Genomic DNA, 20,178 nt, shown 5'->3' on the forward strand with positions numbered 1-20,178 from the left:
TACAATTCGACCATAGGATATCAAGATCAACCAATGGAGCAAAGGAATTTTGGCCCCTGAAATTAGAAGTCTTCTTTTCTTTACTTTTACAATTTAGTGCTTCATGACCAAACTTGTTGCAGGAGAAACAATATCCATTGAAGCTGTAGGAGAAATATTGTTTATGATAAGACCTTTTCCAATCATCAATATGTTGATTTGATGTTCTACATTCTATTGCTTTGTGCCCAAAATGATTGCATGAATAACAATAACCATAAAATGTATAATGAGGTTTGTGAACATCCTTAAGTTTGTCTTCTTCTTTTGATGCATTGTTTTCAGTACCTTCATCACCTTCTCTGATGAATCCTTTGAAAGAGTTATTACTATTTGAATTTCTTTTGAAACCAACTCTTGTTTTCCTAGAAGAGGGTTTTTGACTATCTATGATTTCAGTTAAGATTTTTGAGCTTTTCCCAAAATATTGTCCTCCAATTTGATAGTGCTTTCCTCCAATCGCTTTTTCAATTTTTCAACTTCTATTTCAATTTTGGTGCACTCTTCTATTTTGGACTTCAACTTGACTCCAAATTGTTTATTTTCTTCTTCAAGAGTTTTTAATGCTTCTAGTGCTTTCTCGGATTCATCTTTGTACTTGGTTATTTTCTTCTTTAATTTGATATTTTCATTATATGCATAATTGAGTTCTTCAAGATCAACATCACTTTCTTCATCACAAGATTCGTCTTTTTCATTACATGATTCATTTTCTTCATTCTCATGAATGTCGCTTAGGTCAACTTCAACCATAATGAGAACTTCATCCTCCTCATCACTTGGTCATTCCTCACCATCTTCATCCAAAGAGTTGTTATCCTTTTTGGAGTAAAAACTCTTTTTACTCTTCTTTTGAAATTGTTTCTTTTTGATAAACTTGTCGTTCTTTATCCATTTCTCTTTTTGAAAGCTTCCTTTTTATCTCTGCTAGAGTCACTATTATTATTAGGACATTTAGATGTGTAGTGACCTAGCTTTTTGCAATTAAAGCATTTGAACTTTCCTTTGTTTTTACCATTCTTTCCTTTTTGCTTTATCATGGAGTAGGCTTCTTCTTTATTTGATTCACTATCTGAGCTCTCACTTGAAATTTTCTTTTTACTTTTATTTTACTTAGATGCTTTAAATGTTATTTCTTTCTTCAACTCATTGCTTTGGATTCTCATTTTATAAGCGGTAAGAATTCCATGCAATTCATCTTTTGTCAATTTATCTAAATCTTTTATTTCTTCGACTGTAGATATTTTGGAATTGAATTTCATAAGTAGAAATCTTAAAACCTTTTCAACTACAAGACTTTCTTTTACTTCCACACCAAGAGCTTGCATAGAATTAACAACATCCTCAACACGATCAAGAAAAGTGGCTATATTCTCATCTTCCTTCATGTGAAGACTTTCAAACACTTTCGGATGAGTTTGTAGTTTGGATTTCTTTACATTTTTGGTTCCTTCATAAACATTTTTCAGCTTATCCCAAATGTCCTTGGCCGATTTATAATGCACAACTTTTGATAATATTGTTTCGGCAAGATTGCATAAAATTGCATGTTTTGCTTTGGCATTGTTTTCACATTTTCTCTTTCCGGTTATATCCGTTGGTATGTTTTGTGGTGGTGTATATCCATCTACAACGGATTGCCAGACATCGCAACCAATAGCCATGAGATAAGTTTCAATTTTGATACTCCAATAGGCATAGTTCGTCCCATCAAACATTGTCGTTTTGTTTTGAAAGATCTCACCCATTGTGCTCCTTTTAGATCTACCTTCAAGCGGTTAGGATTTATAGAAGGCACCAGCTCTGATACCAATTGAAGAACACGCAAATATATAGAGAGGAGTGGTGAATCAATATATTAATATTTTTTGCCAATTTTAAAACTTTTATCCAAATAATTAGTTTAGATACAAAAATCAACAATTATGCACTTGAACACAAAAACACAATTTTACGTGGAAACCCAATGCAGAAGAAAACCATGGCAAATAATTGCCTTTATATAACTTTGAATCCTTTTAAAATATGTTTGTAGGCTCCAACCTCAATTTTACGAGCATCAACCCAATAGAAGCTGCAACTCCCACAGTTCATAGGTTTCAACCCACTGGAAGCACCTACTCCCACTTCTAATATTAAATCTGAAACTCCACCTATGTTCTTTGTTGCTTTTACAAGTGATGATGGAACTATGTAATTTCTTGTCTTTGAAGTCAGTCAATCCTCCTTCAATTGATATATAATTTTGAACTCCTGACTCTTCTTTACTAATTCTAATTAAATATATATCTGATTAGGAAAATCTACATATATTTATTTTTGCTCCTCTCTGCCAAGCTTCTCAAGTTGCTGACTTATTTCGAAGAATAAAACAAGCTTTATATATATATATATATATATATATATATATATATATATATATATCTTACTCAATATAGGATGTGATTTTTCAAAGTCAAGTCATGTCCCTTTTTGAAGTCAAGTCATGTCCCTTTTTGAACTCAATAAAAAAATTAATAATCAGATGTCATGTCCCCTTCTCCACACTAGTGTTATGGCGCCAAGTTAATCTATCTCCACATCCGGGTAGATTAACGGCATCAATAGCCAGGATGCTTACTAGTCACACGGAAGTTTTATCTTAAGTTCATAATTTATTAAATTAAAGGTTCTTGGATAAAGTCACTTTATGTTTATTAAGTCTTTTACTTTATAAAGTGACTTAAGTGAACTACAAGACAAAATTGTTGTTTTATCCCACATCTCTTATTGCAACGTCTTTCCCTCACTTCGAGGTTATAAATAAGAGAGCTGCCTGGGGATTTAAACACAATGAATATATGATATAAAACAAATCCAAAAGGTTGCTTGATGTGACTTGGTTAACTTTCTTAGGGACGAAAAACCCTTGAGAAAAATAAAGAGTGGAGCTGGACGCCAAACCTAGCTCTCTCATTGGTTTCATGAATTAAGTTGGGAGTTATTGATCTCAAAAAATCCTCCTTTCAAGGCATCAACTAGAATACAGGGAGTGGACATTAAGCAGGATAAGGACCAATTACTATAGGTCAAAAATTGCATTGTGAGTATTCCCTTCAAAACTTAGTCGGCTTTGGTCAGTGTGATATTGTCAAGATGAAGTCGCAGTTGGTTTGAACAAGTTATATCAGTCGAATTGGTCTGAGTATCAACAACTCATGTGAGAAGGCACATACAGATATTAGATGGCAGATATTGGCAATGTTATTCCATAAGGAAGTCGAGACTGCAGACACAAGCATATTTTTGTTGGGAATACCGTTAGTAGGGTGTGGGACGACGTCGACTAATAACTTGACTAACCTCTGAACTCCAATCGCAGTGTTAGCAAGGCACATACATCATTTCATCCATACAAGCCGCAGCCAACAGATTGTGCGTATAGGCAATATCTGAAAAGGCATACATTCTGGAATTGCTTCTTGGATCGAATACAGCAAATATGGAGTAATATGTATTCCAGTTAAACTCATGGTATGTTAGTACCTGTTACTATCATTCACGGGATATTCATAAAATGTGATAGAGTATTATGTTCAGAAATACTAGAATGATTGGCATATATATACATTTATTAAACTCTTTGTTGCAGTATTTATATATATATTTATTTCCGCCTAGATGTTTGAATGAAGAACTCAATTATTTGAGTAACTAGTTAGTGATCTGCTATACATTATTTCCATCAGTCCTCTGCAGTAGTATAACAGTCTCTGATTTCATGAGAACTTAGTTTCATGACAATCGTTTGACGAAATTACTCTGAGTTCAAAACCAGTATTTTATTTTCAAATCCGGCTAAGGTCATTACAATGGTGTCAAAGCCACAAGACCTACCATCTTGTGGGAAACTAACAAATTTTTGTAGATCATTTTCTACCCAAAAATGACAGCCAGGAATGAGTAGAAGACAACATAAATTCAGTCACCTACAGCCAGAACAAGCAAATTCTTCAAATCACATCGACATTGAAGACAATTTTACAGTGGATGAGGAAATAATTTTTGGAACAGGTGAACAGGCTGATAATTCTCAACAGATTGATCACTTGGGACGGGCTGAACTAGAAAACAACGTTCAAATGGCACGTAATGAAGATGAACAGGACAAGGAAGTTAGGGAAACATTACAGGCTATCAAAGATGGACAGAACAACATTGCGAATGCTCTTCAGCAATTAGCAGGTACTATGCAGCAATTGGTTCCAGTCCATAGAAGAGCTCCAAGCCATCACAGTGGAGGCAATAGTATAGTTGGATCCCCCCGAGCATCTAGAGCTCCCACCCACTGGCAAGCCTTTAATGTCAGTTTTTAATGTAGAAGAAGCTGTTCCACCAGCAGCTCCAAATTTATTACCAGATAATGTTATGGCAATGTTTGATGAGTGAGATTTGTTTCTGGATCCAATTAAATAAAATTTAACCTTTGTTTAGTATTTAAATCAGAAAAGAGAGACTGATAGGCAGCAGCAAGATTGGAGACCTAGAGCACCAAACAGGAATCTAAAACATGCTATCAACAAGTTAACTCTTCCTACCATTGATGGTAGCAGTAAAACATCCGCTAGAGCTTGGATTCACAAGCTTGATACCTATTTGACACTTAAACCCATGGCCGAGGCAGAAGCCATCAGATTTACCACAATGCACCTTGAGGGAGCAGCATATGATTGGTGGCATCACACTTTAGTCACCCAGGATCATGGCCTTATCACTTCATACAAGACTTTCAGCTCCAAGCTGATTAGTCATTTTGACAAGAAAGATATTGAAGTTTATTACAGAGATCTGGCTCAGTGACGGCAGAGTGGGTCTTTAGATAACTTCATTGATGAGTTCCAACGTATATCTGTGATGGTGTCGGATATGACAAAGTAGCGTAAGGTGATGTTATTCACAGAGGGATTACAGGACAGATTTAGGAGTTTGGTTAAGGTTCTTAAACCAAACACCTAGATGATGCGATTAAGATAGCCCATGATTTGGATTCACCTTGTTCACTACTGCAGCCTCCGAAGAAAACATATAGAGGATCTACATCATCCCAAGGGAACAAAAGCCAGCAAAAACCAAATCCTCCTAGATTGGATTTTGAGACACGTAATGAACTTAGAAGGAACAAATTATGCTTCATGTGCAGGGAACCTTGGACTCCGATCACAAATGCCTTGGTAGAAGCAAGATTCACTATGTTGAGGTCGTTTCAGAGGATGAAGGAGAGCAACAAGAGGGTAAGGAAGTTGAGGACAGCGAGGAGGAAGAAGATGAGGAGCAGCCCCTTAAAGATAAAAAGAAGAGAGCCACTACTGAATAGCCACCAGTTATAGCCACCCTTTCTAGTGATCCAGCATCTCATCCTTTCAGGGTGAAGGGTGTTGTTAGGGGTTAGCACATTGTTTGTTAGAGAAAGTACCCAGTCTTCAAATACAGTTTGATGACTATCTATTAGAGACTGATTTTTATGTTGTTGATTTGGATGGGTTGGATGCCATTCTGGGTAGACAGTGGTTAAGGACACTTCGCAGGTATACATTTGATCACGACACTATGCAGTTGGAATTCTCACAGGGTGATCAGTTGGTTGTCCTAAAAGCCATACCAGATAGTGGACCTGGGGTGATAACAGCTCACGGGATGTAAGCCATATTGAGGCACGATGATATTGAATGGGCAACACAATGTTTCATCTCTTCTACGGAGACACAAGATACAGGACAGCAGTTGCATTGTGACATCCAAACGGTGCTAGATAAGCACAGGAGGGTTTTTGAGGATTTGCCCTCAGGTATTCCACCAGATAGAGGGTTTGAGCATATCATTGAGCTAGAGGAGGGTGCCAAACCCATCATTACCACTCCTTATCGTCATCGCAGGCATTACAAGGAAGAAATAGAGAAGAAAATTAAGGAACTTCAAGATATGGGTCACATCAGACCTAGTTCCAGCCCTTTTGCCTCTTCAGTGGTGTTGGTTAAGAAGGATGGCGCCCTTCGAATGTGTATAGACTACCACGCCCTAAACAAGAGAACCATTAAAACAGGTATCCGATTCCCCGCATTGATGAGTTACTAGATGAACTTCATGGGGCAATTTACTTCTCGAAGATAGACCTTCGATCAAGATACCACCAAATACGAGCCCGAGAGAAGGATGTGCATAAGACAGCTTTCAGATGTCACTATGGACATTATGAGTTCTTGGTGATGCCATTTGGGCTTGTTAACGCACCAGCCACTTTTCAATCTATCTTCAAAAAACAGCTAAGGAAGAGTATGTTGGTTTTCTTTAATGACATATTAATCTTTAGTAGGACTTGGGAAGAACTTTTGCAGCATTTGGATGATGTCCTTAGTCTCATGGAGGAACATTTCTTATTCGCAAAAGAATCTAAGTGCGAATTTGGCCTAACCGAGTCTCTCTATTTGGAGCATGTGATTGGTGCCGAGAGGGTTAAGGTGCACCAGGAGAAGATACAGGCAATTCTAGATTGGCCACCACCAAGAGATGTATCTGAGTTGCAGGGTTTCCTTGGCCTTTGTTCTTAATACAGGCGATTTGCCAAAGGTTTTTCCCAGGTAGCAGCACCCCTTACCGATCTGACACAGAAAGGAGCATTTAGATGGACAGAAGAATCAAAGGTAGTCTTTGATTGACTAAAACAGGTGATGAGCACATGTCCAATGCTAACACTTCTGATTTTTTCTAGACCCTTCATTTTGGAGTGTGATGCTTTGGGAAGCGGAATTGAGGCGACTTTGATGCAAAATCGTCATCCCATAGCTTTTGAAAGCAGAAAACTTAGGGGCAGCAAGCTACTATATTCTACATATGATAAGGAAATGCTAGCCATAATGCATGCCTTAACCAAGTTTAGGCAATACTTGGTAGGAAGTAAATTTACAGTGAGGACTGATCATAAAAGTTTACGTTACATCCTGGAACAGAAGGAGTTGAACGAAAGATAGCAGAAATGGGTCAGCAAGGTCCAAGCATAGGATTTTGACATTGAATATTTCAAAGGGAAAAATAATATAGTTGCTGATGCACTTTCTCGACGACCCCTAGTGGTAGAGTGTTGTACCATTTTCGAGATTTAAGCAGATTGGAGATCCCAGCTGTTAGTGGAGTATTCCAAAAATACTCACGCATGTTAGATTATGGATGGTATACTTCAGGATGATTGGTAGAAGGTTATGAATAATATTATATATTATAAGAATAGAATATACCTAGTACCCGAATCTAAACTTAAAGGAGATATTATGCACACTTTACATGATGCACCTTCAACAGGACATCCAAGTTTTTTTAAAACCTACAGACTGATTAGAGAGAGATTCTCATGGAAGGGGCTAAAGGATGATGTTTTACAACATGTTAGAGAGTGCCAGACTTGTCAGCAGAACAAGTCAGAGCAGGGCTTTCCTACAGGTTTAATTCAGCCTCTCCCTATTCCAGTTCAGAGATGGGAGAGTATCTCCATGGATTTTATCACAGGGTTGGCGAGGTTCCAGGGCAGAGATTGCATTTTTGTGGTGGTAGACAGATTGACCAAGTTCGCACACTTTTTAGCTAATGGCGGACTAGTCAGCCTCTCAAGTGTCTGAGTTGTTCTTTCGAGAGATTTTTCGTCTCCATGAATTACCCAGGACTATTGTGAGTGATAGGGGCAGCAGGTTTCTCAGTAGCTTTTGGCAAGAGATTTTCAGTTTGACAGGTGCGGAGTTGACTCCCAGTACTAGCTATCACCCACAGACGGATGGTCAAACCAAAATAGTGAATAAATGGTTGGAGGGGTATCTAAGAAACTACATTGCAAGTCAACAAAGAGCTTGGGTCAAGTGGTTGTATTTGGGCAAGTATTGCTATAACTCCACATATCATATGTCTATTCGGATGACTCCCTTCCATGCTCTTTATGGTTACGAACCTCTCTCTTTCATTGATTTGGCTTTACAAAACAGTCGGGTGCCCTTAGCCAAAGATTGGGTTCAAGATCAGCAAGATACTCTCAGATCCCTTAGGGATAATATTCAGCAGGCGCAAAACCAACATAAGCTATATGCTGATCAACAGTGTTTAGAGAGGAGTTTCAAGATAGGTGATCAAGTTTATCTTCATCTACAGCCCTACAGACAGAGCTCTTTAAAGAAAAGTGGATCAGAAAAGCTTAAACCCAGATTTTACGAACCCTATTGCATCACCAGGAGAGTTGGTGAGGTTTCTTACGAGTTGGATTTGCCAAGTGAGAGCCGAATCCACAACATATTTCATGTCTCATGCCTCAAGAAGGCCATTAGCCAGCAGATTGTTCCTTCAGAGGGTTTGTCGCCGCTTGATAAGGCGGGTAAGCTTGTTCTAGAGATGATTGAGGTGATTGAGACCAGGGAAAGGAAGCTACAAAACAAATCTGTCAGAGAGTATCTAGTCCGCTGGAGAGACTTACCATATGCAGATGTCACTTGGGAAGGTGAGTATTTTGCAGCACCTAGCATTGAGATTGCTTGAGGGCAAACAATCTCGAGAAGGGAGGACTGTCATGTACCCTTCTCCACACTAGTGTTATGGCGCCAGGTTAATCTATCTCCACATCTGGATAGATTAACGACATCAATAGCCAGGATGCTTACCAGTCACATGGAAGTTTTATCTTTAGTTCATAATTTATTAAATTAAAGGTTCTTGGATAAGGTCACTTTATGTTTATTAAGTCTTTTACTTTATAAAGTGACTTAAGTGACTACAGGACGAAATTGTTGTTTAATCCCACATCTCTTACTTCAAAATCTTTCCCTCACTTCGAGGTTATAAATAAGAGAGTTGCCTGGGGATTTAAACACAATGAATATATGATATAAAACAAATCCAGAAGGTTGCTTAATGTGACTTGGTTAACTTTCTTAGGGATGAAAACCCTTGAGAAAAATAGAGAGTGGAGCTGGACGTCAAACCTAGCTCTCTCATTGGTTTCATGAATTAAGTTGGGAGTTATTGATCTCAAAAAATCCTCCTTTCAAGGCATCAACTGGAATATAGGGATTGGACGTTAAGCAAGATAAGAAGAACCAATTACTACAGGTTAGAAATTGCATTGTGACTATTCCCTTCAGAACTCAGTCGGCTTTGGTCAGTGTGATATTGTCAAGATGAAGTCACAGTTCGTTTGAACAAGTTATATCGATCGGATTGGTGTCGGTTTTAACAACCCGTGTGAGAAGGCACATACAGATATTGGAAGGTGGATATTGGCAGTGTTATTTCATAAGGAAATCGAAACTGCAGACACAGGCGTATTTTTGTTGGGAATGTCGTTAGCAAGGTGTGGGACGACGTCAACTAATAACTTGACTCCCCTCTGAACTCCAGTCACAGTGTTAGCAAGACACATACATCGTTTCATCCATACAAGCCTTAGTCAGTAGATTGTGTGTACAGGCAATATCTGAACAGGCGTACATTTCGGAACTGCTTCTTGGATCGAATACAACAAATATGGAGTGATACATATTCCAATTAAACTCATGGCATGTTGGTACCTGTTACTATCATTCACGGGATATTCATAGAATGTGATAGAGTATTATGTTTAGAAATACTAGAATGATTGGCATATATATACATTTATTAAACTCCTTGTTGTAGTATTTATATGTATTAATTTCCACCTAGATGTTTGAATGAAGAACTCGATTATTTGGGTAACTAGTTAGCGATCTGCTATACATTATTTCCATTAGTTTTCTACAATAGTATAACAGTCTCAGATTTCATGAGGACTTAGTTTCATGCTATGTTACCCCAAGTTTCCGGGACGAGGGGACGGGGGGACGGAGAAACAGGTTTTTGGGACGGTTTTTTTTTTTTTTAGAACAGGGGACAGCAAGGGACGGATATATATATATATATATATAGACACACATATACATATCTGAATTTTCAAATATATTCATCAATTCTACATTCATCACAGCAACATAGTTTAAAATTATCAATTCCATTCATCAATGATCATAGGGCATAGCAATCAGCATCTAATTGAGTCATCATAGAAAATTCTAAATAGCATCATTTTCAATCATCTAAGAAAATTCAAATAATCACTTTCAATCATCATCTAAGTACTTACAATACCATTAGTAAGTCATGAAATGAATCAAATGAGAAAATGAAAAACATCAACTTTCAACAAAATGAAAACATTGAAAAGTTAAGACTTAAACAATTAAACTTTTAAAGTATCAAGTTATCAGCCATGTCTATCAATGATCATATTGATTGTCTGCAGGACAAAAACATAAAATAACTATGCAGGTTATTTTATCCGTGTCCATGTCGGGGAAGATGGGAAATGAAAAATATTTCCTCACTAAAGTTCTAAACTTTTAAACATTAACAAACTTAAAAGCTTAGACATATTAAAAACATTAAAAGTTTTTTTTTTTAATATATTTAAAGTTCGACTCCCAAAATGCATGGTCCGCAGGTGGCCAATATAATTTATTTAATTTTTGTGGTAAAATTAAAAATTGGAAACTTTTTTAGAAGTCCCGGAAACCTCTAGGAAACGAAAATGCAGTCCCCGGGACAGTCAACAAGTTTCGGAAACTCGTTGACTGTTTCCTATGTTTCAGGGATGCGTTTCCGATTTTCCTATCCAAGTGGGGACAGGCTTGGAAACGTTTCTTGCCGTCCCCCCGTCCCCGTTTCCGAAACCTGAGGCTTAGAGGTGGAAACGGGTCCCCAGGTAACATAGGTTTCATGACAATCGTTTGACGAAAATTACTCTGAGTTCAAAATCAGTATTTTATTTTCAAATCCAGCTAAGGTCATTACATCAGAACTTCATTTAAATCGCACCTTTCATTAGGCTCTATCAATTTATTAATGACATGATTATTTATTTGGTGCTAGCAAAATTTTAATGGCACCCTTTCATTTTATCGGTTTTCTTCAATCAGACTTTAATCAAAGGAACAATTAAAAACAATTATTCGCATACAAAGCATCTTCACAGTGGCCATCTTTGTCTCCTACAATTCCGTCACATACTGCCTTTGAATCCTTATTCTTTATCACTGATGCTTAAGTTATTTGTGATGTGCAGCTTTCATAGATCTGAACAGTGACATTTTATGGCAATCAAATATGTATTAGGTTCTCAACATAATGAAGTCGCACCCTCCTCTCCTTTCGAAATTCATTTTCACCATTCCTTATACACATTACAGTTTCATATATAAATGCGATACTTATTATTAGACAGGAAGTTTATCATTGTTTCTATCTATTTGACCGGTAGATATCAAAGAGCACCCAATGCCAATTATCATACCCGTGATGCCATCTTCTTTCTTTATTAACCAAATTGCTGTCTCTAAGCATGAAGTCTGACAAAATATATATTTGCCTTTTGAAGGACGTAGGCTATGGACAATAACATTCATGTACTTTTATTTGATTAAATGCTGCCTTCAAATGTAATCTGAGTCATTGTCTTTCAAAGGGACCAATGTTGCTGACTGTATGCATATCTCCATGGTCTCATACTCTTATCGTTGCTTGAATAGTGCCGAACTGTATATATTTTGCTTGCTGGATATCTAGTATTCTACGTCCAACATGATTATCAGGTATGTACCAAAAACATACTCATCATCTGTCGTTTACTTCTCATAATCCATTCAACATATCACGGTGGAGGTTTGTAGCAAATATGACTCTAATCCCCTTGACCACGTCATTGCTGCTGTAGGTCTGTAGTTATATGCAGATAAGCAAATACCGTCTGCTGTGATCATATCCAACTCGGAGAAACATCAAAGCATATCACTCTTATTGTCTGATATACATGTAGCCATAGATGCTCTGCTAATGAATAGTCTTAAATTGGGGCTTTTGTATTGTCGCTGCCATCATCTGTATTATTGTTGTCATGATTCCTTACAGTTGCAGTTGTTCAAATATGCTAGGATGAAGTATAGCTAACCATTTCTTCAGATCTATTTCTCAACTTCAATATATCAGGCTCTTATCTTAGTATATTCATCAATCCTTTTAAATTTTATATTCATCAATCCTTCCATCTAATTGTTTATATGGTAAACGGTTTGATTGCTATCTTCCATTTGGCTTTGGCATTGATGATGCTAAAACCAGTAGTTTTGTTCATGGTCGTGAACTTCTTTGATATCAACGACAATCATCCCATCACTAATAAAGTGGCAAAATGAGCTACACTGAAACAACGCATGTTTTCCTTGTAGAAAACCATGGGAACCTGAACACCAATGCTTGGGAAAGGTGGAATGCATTACATAGAAGTAGAACCAAAACCAAAAATTGAAGAATATCAAACATAAAAAGCAAAAAAGGAACTCAACTATCCAAGGGGGCACACTTATAACATTGTTGGATGCTCCAAAACATCATCCTTTAAAGTATGGAGAAGTTTATGTAAAGAACCGAAATGGTTCTCTCTAGCAAACTAATAGATATGTTTTGGTTTTTGGATGTTTTGAAATTCTTTTTGTTTTTGTGCTATATGATTTTTTTATTTTTTCAGATAAATGAAATTCTGGAACAAATACTAAGAAATTCCAAACAATTTACTTCAGCAACAATGCTTCTCAAATATCAATTAAATGCTGCAATTGTATTGTTCGATGAAAATTACATTTAAACAAAGGAACCTGGTAACAATAGATATACTCGAGACGCAGCAGTTATGTATGAGACGCCACTCTTATAGCTGGAAATTTTCCATGCCAAACAAGAAAACAACTACTAAAATTATTAATTTTATTTTACTTGATTATACTTGTAACCATGTATAGAATCTCTTTTTCTGTTCAAATTTTTCATATTTGATTGGCCTCATAAGTCATTAAACACTTCCCTGCATTTTTTATTTTTGATGAGATTATCAAGAAAATTACAACACAAGACTAATCTGATAGAAATCATTCCCTGGAAATCAAGAAAATCTTGATTAAAATAGACTAGGTGGGTATTTGTTTTGATGTGATTTTGTGATCTATTATTACTTTACTATCTGCTTATTATACATGCTAAATCAGCTAAATTCTCTCTATTTCTGCTCCAATGATATATTTGCAGTACATATACGCTACTAATTCATTTTCATTAGTAAGATTGCGAGGAGTCCTTAATCTGAATAATATCTATTCTCTGAGCAATTAAAGACTTGTTATTGATGCAGATTATCTGGGCAGTTTTAAGCTTCTTGCAGTTAGATACACAGATCTATATACATTACATTTAGAATTTGGACATACAATATGCAGACTTTCCAAGACTCCCTCATTTTAAGATCCTGGAAATGAAAACTATCTTGGGGCTGTCTTTCAATGATCCTGAAAGCATTATCACCATATGGTTTACTGTATGGTTTACTGTAATCCTGAGAAGAAACTTTATGATGTATCTCTGGCCAGCGGTAAGAACTGTTTCCTTCAAATTTTATTAGTAATCAAATCAGGAATACCCCTTGCATTCCAACACTCTCATTTAAGGTTGTGGAAATCAAAACTATCTTGGGATTATCTTTCAATGATCCTGAAAGCATTATCACTGTATGGTTTACTGTAATCCTGATAAGAAACTCTGTGTTGTATCATTGGCCAGCACTAAGAACTGTTTCCTTCAAATTTTATTGGTAGTCAATTCACAAATGGTTTTTTATTGTTATTCAGATTTAAATATCAACTGGATATCTAAACAAAACAAGCATGCTGATTGATTCCTCTGATGGATATAGTATGTACTACGCAATCCTATGGACCATAATATAAAGACAATGGAACTGGCACTTATAGACCTCCTACTGTGCATGATGGGTATGTTTATGGTGAGCTAAAAATGGTCAGGCTGCTAACTTTTTAGTCTTAGCAATGAATCTCTTAAGTGGATTTAGGTGATCCATTCTTGATCCTCACTTCCTACGTATACATCTGTTGTAACTTTCATAAATTAAGCCCTAACCAATTACTGGCAGCAGGGTACTGAGCGGGATCAGCTACATCATTGGATATGATATTAACGAAACACAGTGATATGTTGGTCTAGGAAAGTTATCTTCAGAAGAGTATTATATTTATGGGGCCCGTGGCCATATTTAACTTTCAGAAATTTTCTGACTTAATTTGTTCAGTAGGTTGTGAATTTCTATTACATGGTACTAATGGTTCATGGGTATATGGCTAGCTCGAACACATCTGGGGTATATAATGTACAATGTGAATTTATAAACTAGTAAGTTTACTGGATAATATTCTCAAATTGGTTGAGATTTGAATTTTTGAACTAACATCATAACTAGTTGCCCTGATTGAAAGTGTCTCTTTGTTATGCTTTGATACAGGATAATCAGGATCAGTAAGCAGGGAAAAGGGCTAGATAGGAAAGTCAGAATGCATGAAAGAAGGAACCAAGCCAGATAGTATGAGTAGATGCAGCAAAGAAGGAAACTATAGTTAGAGCCACTAAGATAAGCACTCATATTATATCTCATCTTTAAATGAATTATGTTCATAAGATTTCACTAGCTATTCCCCACATATTATCGAATAGGGTAATTGCATAGTTTAAAGCAAAGTTCTGAGAATCGCTGGTTTGGCAATTTGATTCATGCATGGTGATTTTTTTGGAGCCGGTAAATCGAATCACTGATTTTATGTCATGAATCGCCAATTCATGCGATTCATGCAAAAAATTGCATGAATCGACCGTGCGGCAAACCAAAAAGTGAACTCATTTTAAATCTTTTTTTTGCCTTTCCTCTTTGTTTTAACCCTAAAGGGTGTTCAAATTGTTTAGCATGAGTAGAAGAAAGGAAAAGTGAGAGAAAAGACGAGAAAAGAAAAACCACAGGTCTGCAACCAACAAGAAGGAAGAGCACCAAAGAGATCAAAAGTCCATTTGGGGAGGCCATAAGATTGCATTGGGGGCATTAAGGAGTCAATAGCAACACTCCTCAACTCATTTGCAAGAGGTAAGTGTTAATTATTATTTGTTGCATGTTAGTGTTTTATGCATTTTTTGTTAAATTTTTTTAATTTTCATTTGCAAATCTTGAATGTTTCTTAGTTCTACTAATTTGCTAAGTAGGGTTTGTTGTTTTGTAACTTTTGTTTATTAGTTTCAAACTTCGAGGTTTTACTTGAATTTTCTTATTGCATCACCCTTAATTTTCATTTTCCCCAATGGGTAAAACAGATGAATGTTGGAAATATACCGAAGACTTTCGTGGAAGAACCAAATTTCAAACAAAATGTATGTTTTGTAAAGAAATAAATTCTGGTGGTATTTATAGATTCAAACACCAGATTGCTGCTATACCTGGACATGATATTACACTTTGCAACTTGTTTAGTGGCATTAGAAAAATATGAACAAGAGAAATTGAATATGAAAACAAAATTTGAAGGGTTAAGGGCTATTGGCTCCCATGCTCCTGTAGCCACATTTGCATCTGCATCTGTAGGTTGTGTTCGAGAGGGTTCTTCCAAGCCTCCTTTTTCTAGTGCTCATGCTCGTGCTAGTGCTAGTCGGTCTTATATTGAGATTGAATCCAACCTACTGCAACCTAGAGTGCAGAAGAACAGATTGGATAGGTAATTCGTGCCCCGCACTACTCTTGGCTCACAACCCACGCTTGAGGGAATGGGTTTGAACAAGGAAAGTCATCACGCTGCCAAAACAGAAATTTGCAAATTGTGATACGTTGGCAACATTCCATGTGTTGCAGCCAGGTAATTGATTCTTTTTGTTATCTTTAAGGTTAAAGTAAAATTTTAATTATACCTACTTATTTTATGATTCATTGATTAATCATAGATTCACTTTACAAGCGTAAAAAATGATTTGTCATCTAAATTTCTAATCATAATCTATTTGTGACAGGGCTCCTTATTGGCAAAACATGATAGATGCAACTGTTATTTGTGGTGTGGGGTTTAAAGCCCCAACCTGAGGCTGAGTAGATACCTCTTAGATGAAATGGTAGAGAATATGAAGGTTGAGCTTGAGGACCACCGAAAGGAGTGGATCGAAAAGGGTTGCACAATCATGACTGATGGTTGAATGGATAGGAGGAATAGAACAATCCTCAATTTTCTTGTTTCCTGTGGAGGTGATTGATCATTCTACTTTCCTACATACATTATGAATTGTGAATCGTGTTTGAATATTTCAAATTTTTTATTAACTAATTGCTAATTTGTTGATGATCTATGATAATTCATTGTTTTGTAAGAAATACCATGTTCCTCAAATCCATTGATGCTTCCACTCATTTAAAACATGCCACATACTTATGTGAGGTTATTGAGGAAGTCATAGCAGAGGTGGGGGAACAATATGTGGTGCAGGTGGTGACAGTTAATGCAACAAGTTAAGTTGCTGCAGGTTAACTTTTAACTTTTCAAGTTTTGAAAATAAATTTATTTGAATTTTGAACTTTTTCTAATTCTAAATTTTCTAACATGTTTGAGTTTCTAATTAACTTAAAATTGTTGTAGCTAAACATTTGATGGAGAGGCACCCCACCATATTTTGGTCTCCTTGTTCAACAGATTGCCTTGACCTCATGTTGGAGGAAATTGGCAAGCTTGAGTGGGTCAAATCATGTGTCAAAAGGGCAAAAAGTATATGCAAATTTACCTGGAATCATTCATCCATCCTTAGCACAATGAGGGACTACACAGGAGGCAAAGATTTAGCTCATTCAGACACTACGAAGTTTGCCTCGAATGTCATCACACTGCAGTCCTTGTTGACATCAAGGGGTGATTTTAGGAGCATGTTTGTTGGGCGCGAGTGGATTACATCTTCCCATGCTACGACCACTACAGGGGTAGATGTGGTGAATTGCATCTTTGATGATGATGGTTTTTGGAAACCTGTTAAAGAAATCTTTAAGGTAAATTTTTTACAATTTAACATTTAGTATTTAATATTTATTCTTTAATTGTTTGATAATTTAGTTTTGCTTTTAATTTTATTATTCTATATTTAAGTTTTGATTCAAATGTTATTTTACATTATATGTAGGTCACTAAGCCCCTTGTATCTCTCCTCTGAACTACTGATGGGGAGAAGTTTTCTATGGGCTATATATATGAGGGCACGGATAGGGCCAAAGAGACCATTAGAGCCCAGTATGCAGGAGTTCAGGAGAAGTATGCCCCTATTTGGGAGATTATTGATAGGAGATGGCAGAATCAACCCCACCGACCCATCCATGCAGCAACTTACTACCTGAATCCGGCATGTCATTTCCAACCTGACTTCAAGGTGGATGAGGAGGTTTTCACCAACCTATATACAGTGATCCAGAGGTTGTGTAGTGATAAGGATAGCGCAGCTGCAACCATTGAGCTAGAAAAATTCAATAATAAAGAAGGGCCAATTTTCTCTAGCAGGATGGCCATAGATGCTCGGACAACAATACAACCAAGTAAAAATAATATATTCATGAATCTTAAGTTTATGACTTATAAGTTGTGCATTTTAATTTTTTATTATGTAATTTTAAAGTTGTAAATGAGAGCAATTGTTTTTTATTTCCCTTATTTCAGATAGATGGTGGCAAATGTTTGGACCCACAACCCCAAAACTTCAAAAAATTGTCACTCATATTCTGAGTCAGCCAAGCAACGCTTCTAGATGTGAACGCAATTGGTCCATGTTCAAGCACATCCACTCGAAGAGGACAAATAGGTTGACTGTGCAGAAGTTGAATGCTCTTGTCTTTGTTCATTACAATCTCTATCTTAGGATTAGACAGATTTTGGTGGCTGACTCCTCTCCGATCATTCTAGAGGAGATTGATCAAGAATCAAAGTGGCTCACTGAGGCTATGGATCCAGTCTTCATTGAGGAAGACCATGAGTGGGTTGACTAGGTGGATAGAGTGGCTAAGGTTGTGACAATAGCAGAGGAGGCAGCTAGAGCACGTTCAAGCATTGGTAGACGCACACGAGCATGCATAGACACAGGCCCTAGTGATGTTGTTCGTGAGCCCGTCTTACATGCCAAGGCTATGGCTCAGCGGTCCTCTTGGGCCTAACTTAGACACCTTTCTAGAAGGCAAGCTGGATACTCAGAGGCTGACGCTAAAGCTGTGGCCAAGCCTAAGGATGATGTGGGGATGATGATGAGGCTTCAGCTAGAGCCTTGTTTTTTCATTTTGTTTACAGATATTGATAAACAATGTTTCATGGATCTTCATCTTAGATTCTTAGATACATTTATGATTTGATGTCTTATGGATCTTCATACATTCTATGATTTGAATCATTTTGATCATATGATTTCTATTTACTTCAGCTACAACCTACAATTTACATTTTACATGTAACATAGTTACATATGTGATGGATTTATCATTTATGTTCCATGTTTATGTATGTTAACTTCTATTTGATGATGTTATAGTGTGTTTAAGTTATATTCAATAAAAGGTGTATGAAATAAGTTTTAATCTGTTAAAATCTCTAGAATTCAAAATTTTTTAAATTTGTCAATTTGTGGCCGATTCGATTCTAATTCATGGTCGATTCGTGATTCGATTCAACCTTGCTGATTCCAATTCTTGTTACTTTGGTTTAAACTTAAAGCATTTAATTTTCTTTGGAGCAATACCAGGAGGTTTTCTACAACCAACTCTTTCATTTAAATTTTTTTAATAAAATGATATGGCTTATAGCTGGTCGATATATATATATATATATATAATTCAATTTTAAATTATAAAATTTGTTTATAAAATTAAATGTTAACCTTACAAAATATCAAGTACCGGTAATATATTTTTAAAATATATATAATCCTGCTCTCCCCAAAAAAAAGCCTTTAGGCTGCCATCCATAAAATGTGTCCCTTGCCATCCCCACTGTCCCCATTATACCATAGAACATGGAAATTAATAGATACATAAACGGGAAGACTTTTGAAAACATTTCCATTACTGGAAAAATAGTACTACTGAGATCAACAATGTCAAACTTATCAATGTGATTTCAACAAAAAGAGAAATACATGACATTATTAACCCCTAAGAAAAAGTTCAAAAGAAAAATACAGTACGTACATTCACTTAAAATCAAAATCAAAGTCCACAATATCGCTTTGACAAGAGGAAATACCATGCCTATCCAGATAAGATCTTGTTATCTGGAAAATTTCCTTAAGATCCCAACTCCGGTAGTAAAAATCACTAGTCATTGAGAAAACATCATATTCAAAGAGAAGATACGCTCTCATTGTCTTGCTCCTTCAATAAAATCTTAAGTGCTGTGGCTTTTACAAGCCAAGCAGTTAGCTCTGGCCTATGCACACGTGGCAAAAATGGAATTGATGAGCCATCATTAAGCAATGCACCATAAACAAATTGTAGTCTTAGAGTGAGAAATACAGTATCAAACTTATCAACAAAAAGAGAAATACAGTAGTCTTAGAGTGAGAAATACAGTATACAATGTCAAACTTATCAATGTGATTTCAACAAAAAGAGAAATACATGACATTATTAACCCCTAAGAAAAAGTTCAAAAGAAAAATACAGTACGTACATTCACTTAAAATCAAAATCAAAGTCCACAATATCGCTTTGACAAGAGGAAATACCATGCCTATCCAGATAAGATCTTGTTATCTGGAAAATTTCCTTAAGATCCCAACTCCGGTAGTAAAAATCACTAGTCATTGAGAAAACATCATATTCAAAGAGAAGATACACTCTCATTGTCTTGATCCTTCAATAAAATCTGAAGTGCTGTGCCTTTTACAAGCCAAGCAGTTAGCTCTGGCCTATGCACACGGGGCAAAAATGGAATTGATGAGCCATCATTAAGCAATGCACCATAAACAAATGGTAGTCTTAGAGTGAGAAAACTTTCCGGAGGCAAGACCACTCTGCTTCCAAAACTGAAATTCAAACACCGTTGACTTGGTTGAGTTGAATCTGGAATGCATGATTCCTGCAGTTTGAAAACCATGCAAACTGAGTTATTCATGACATCCAGTAATATAATAACACTTAATTTAGCCTAGTTAGTTCTAGTTTCTCTAATGAACTTC

The 20,178-nt window shown here is 36.4% G+C and overlaps 1 protein-coding gene across 3 annotated transcripts in view; it reads right to left on the minus strand.

Moving 5' to 3' along the window:
- The window catches only part of LOC149577694 (uncharacterized), a 145,121-nt gene that overhangs the window by 47,841 nt on the left and 77,102 nt on the right, over positions 1-20,178 (minus strand). For 2 of the 3 annotated variants that reach the window (XM_089825203.1, XM_089825213.1), the window contains exon 4: positions 19,573-20,078. In XM_089825203.1, the coding sequence (XP_089681329.1) occupies positions 19,821-20,078 (258 nt within the window). In that variant the 3' untranslated portion in view covers positions 19,573-19,820. Of the gene's footprint in view, positions 1-19,572; positions 20,079-20,178 lie in introns of those variants that run through there. The other variant, XR_016363840.1, reaches the window with a different exon arrangement.

The sequence above is a fragment of the Cupressus sempervirens genome, chromosome 1 (genome assembly GCF_028749045.1).
Source record: "Cupressus sempervirens isolate cs-2001-9-10 chromosome 1, ASM2874904v1, whole genome shotgun sequence".
Taxonomy (NCBI): Eukaryota; Viridiplantae; Streptophyta; class Pinopsida; order Cupressales; family Cupressaceae; genus Cupressus; species Cupressus sempervirens.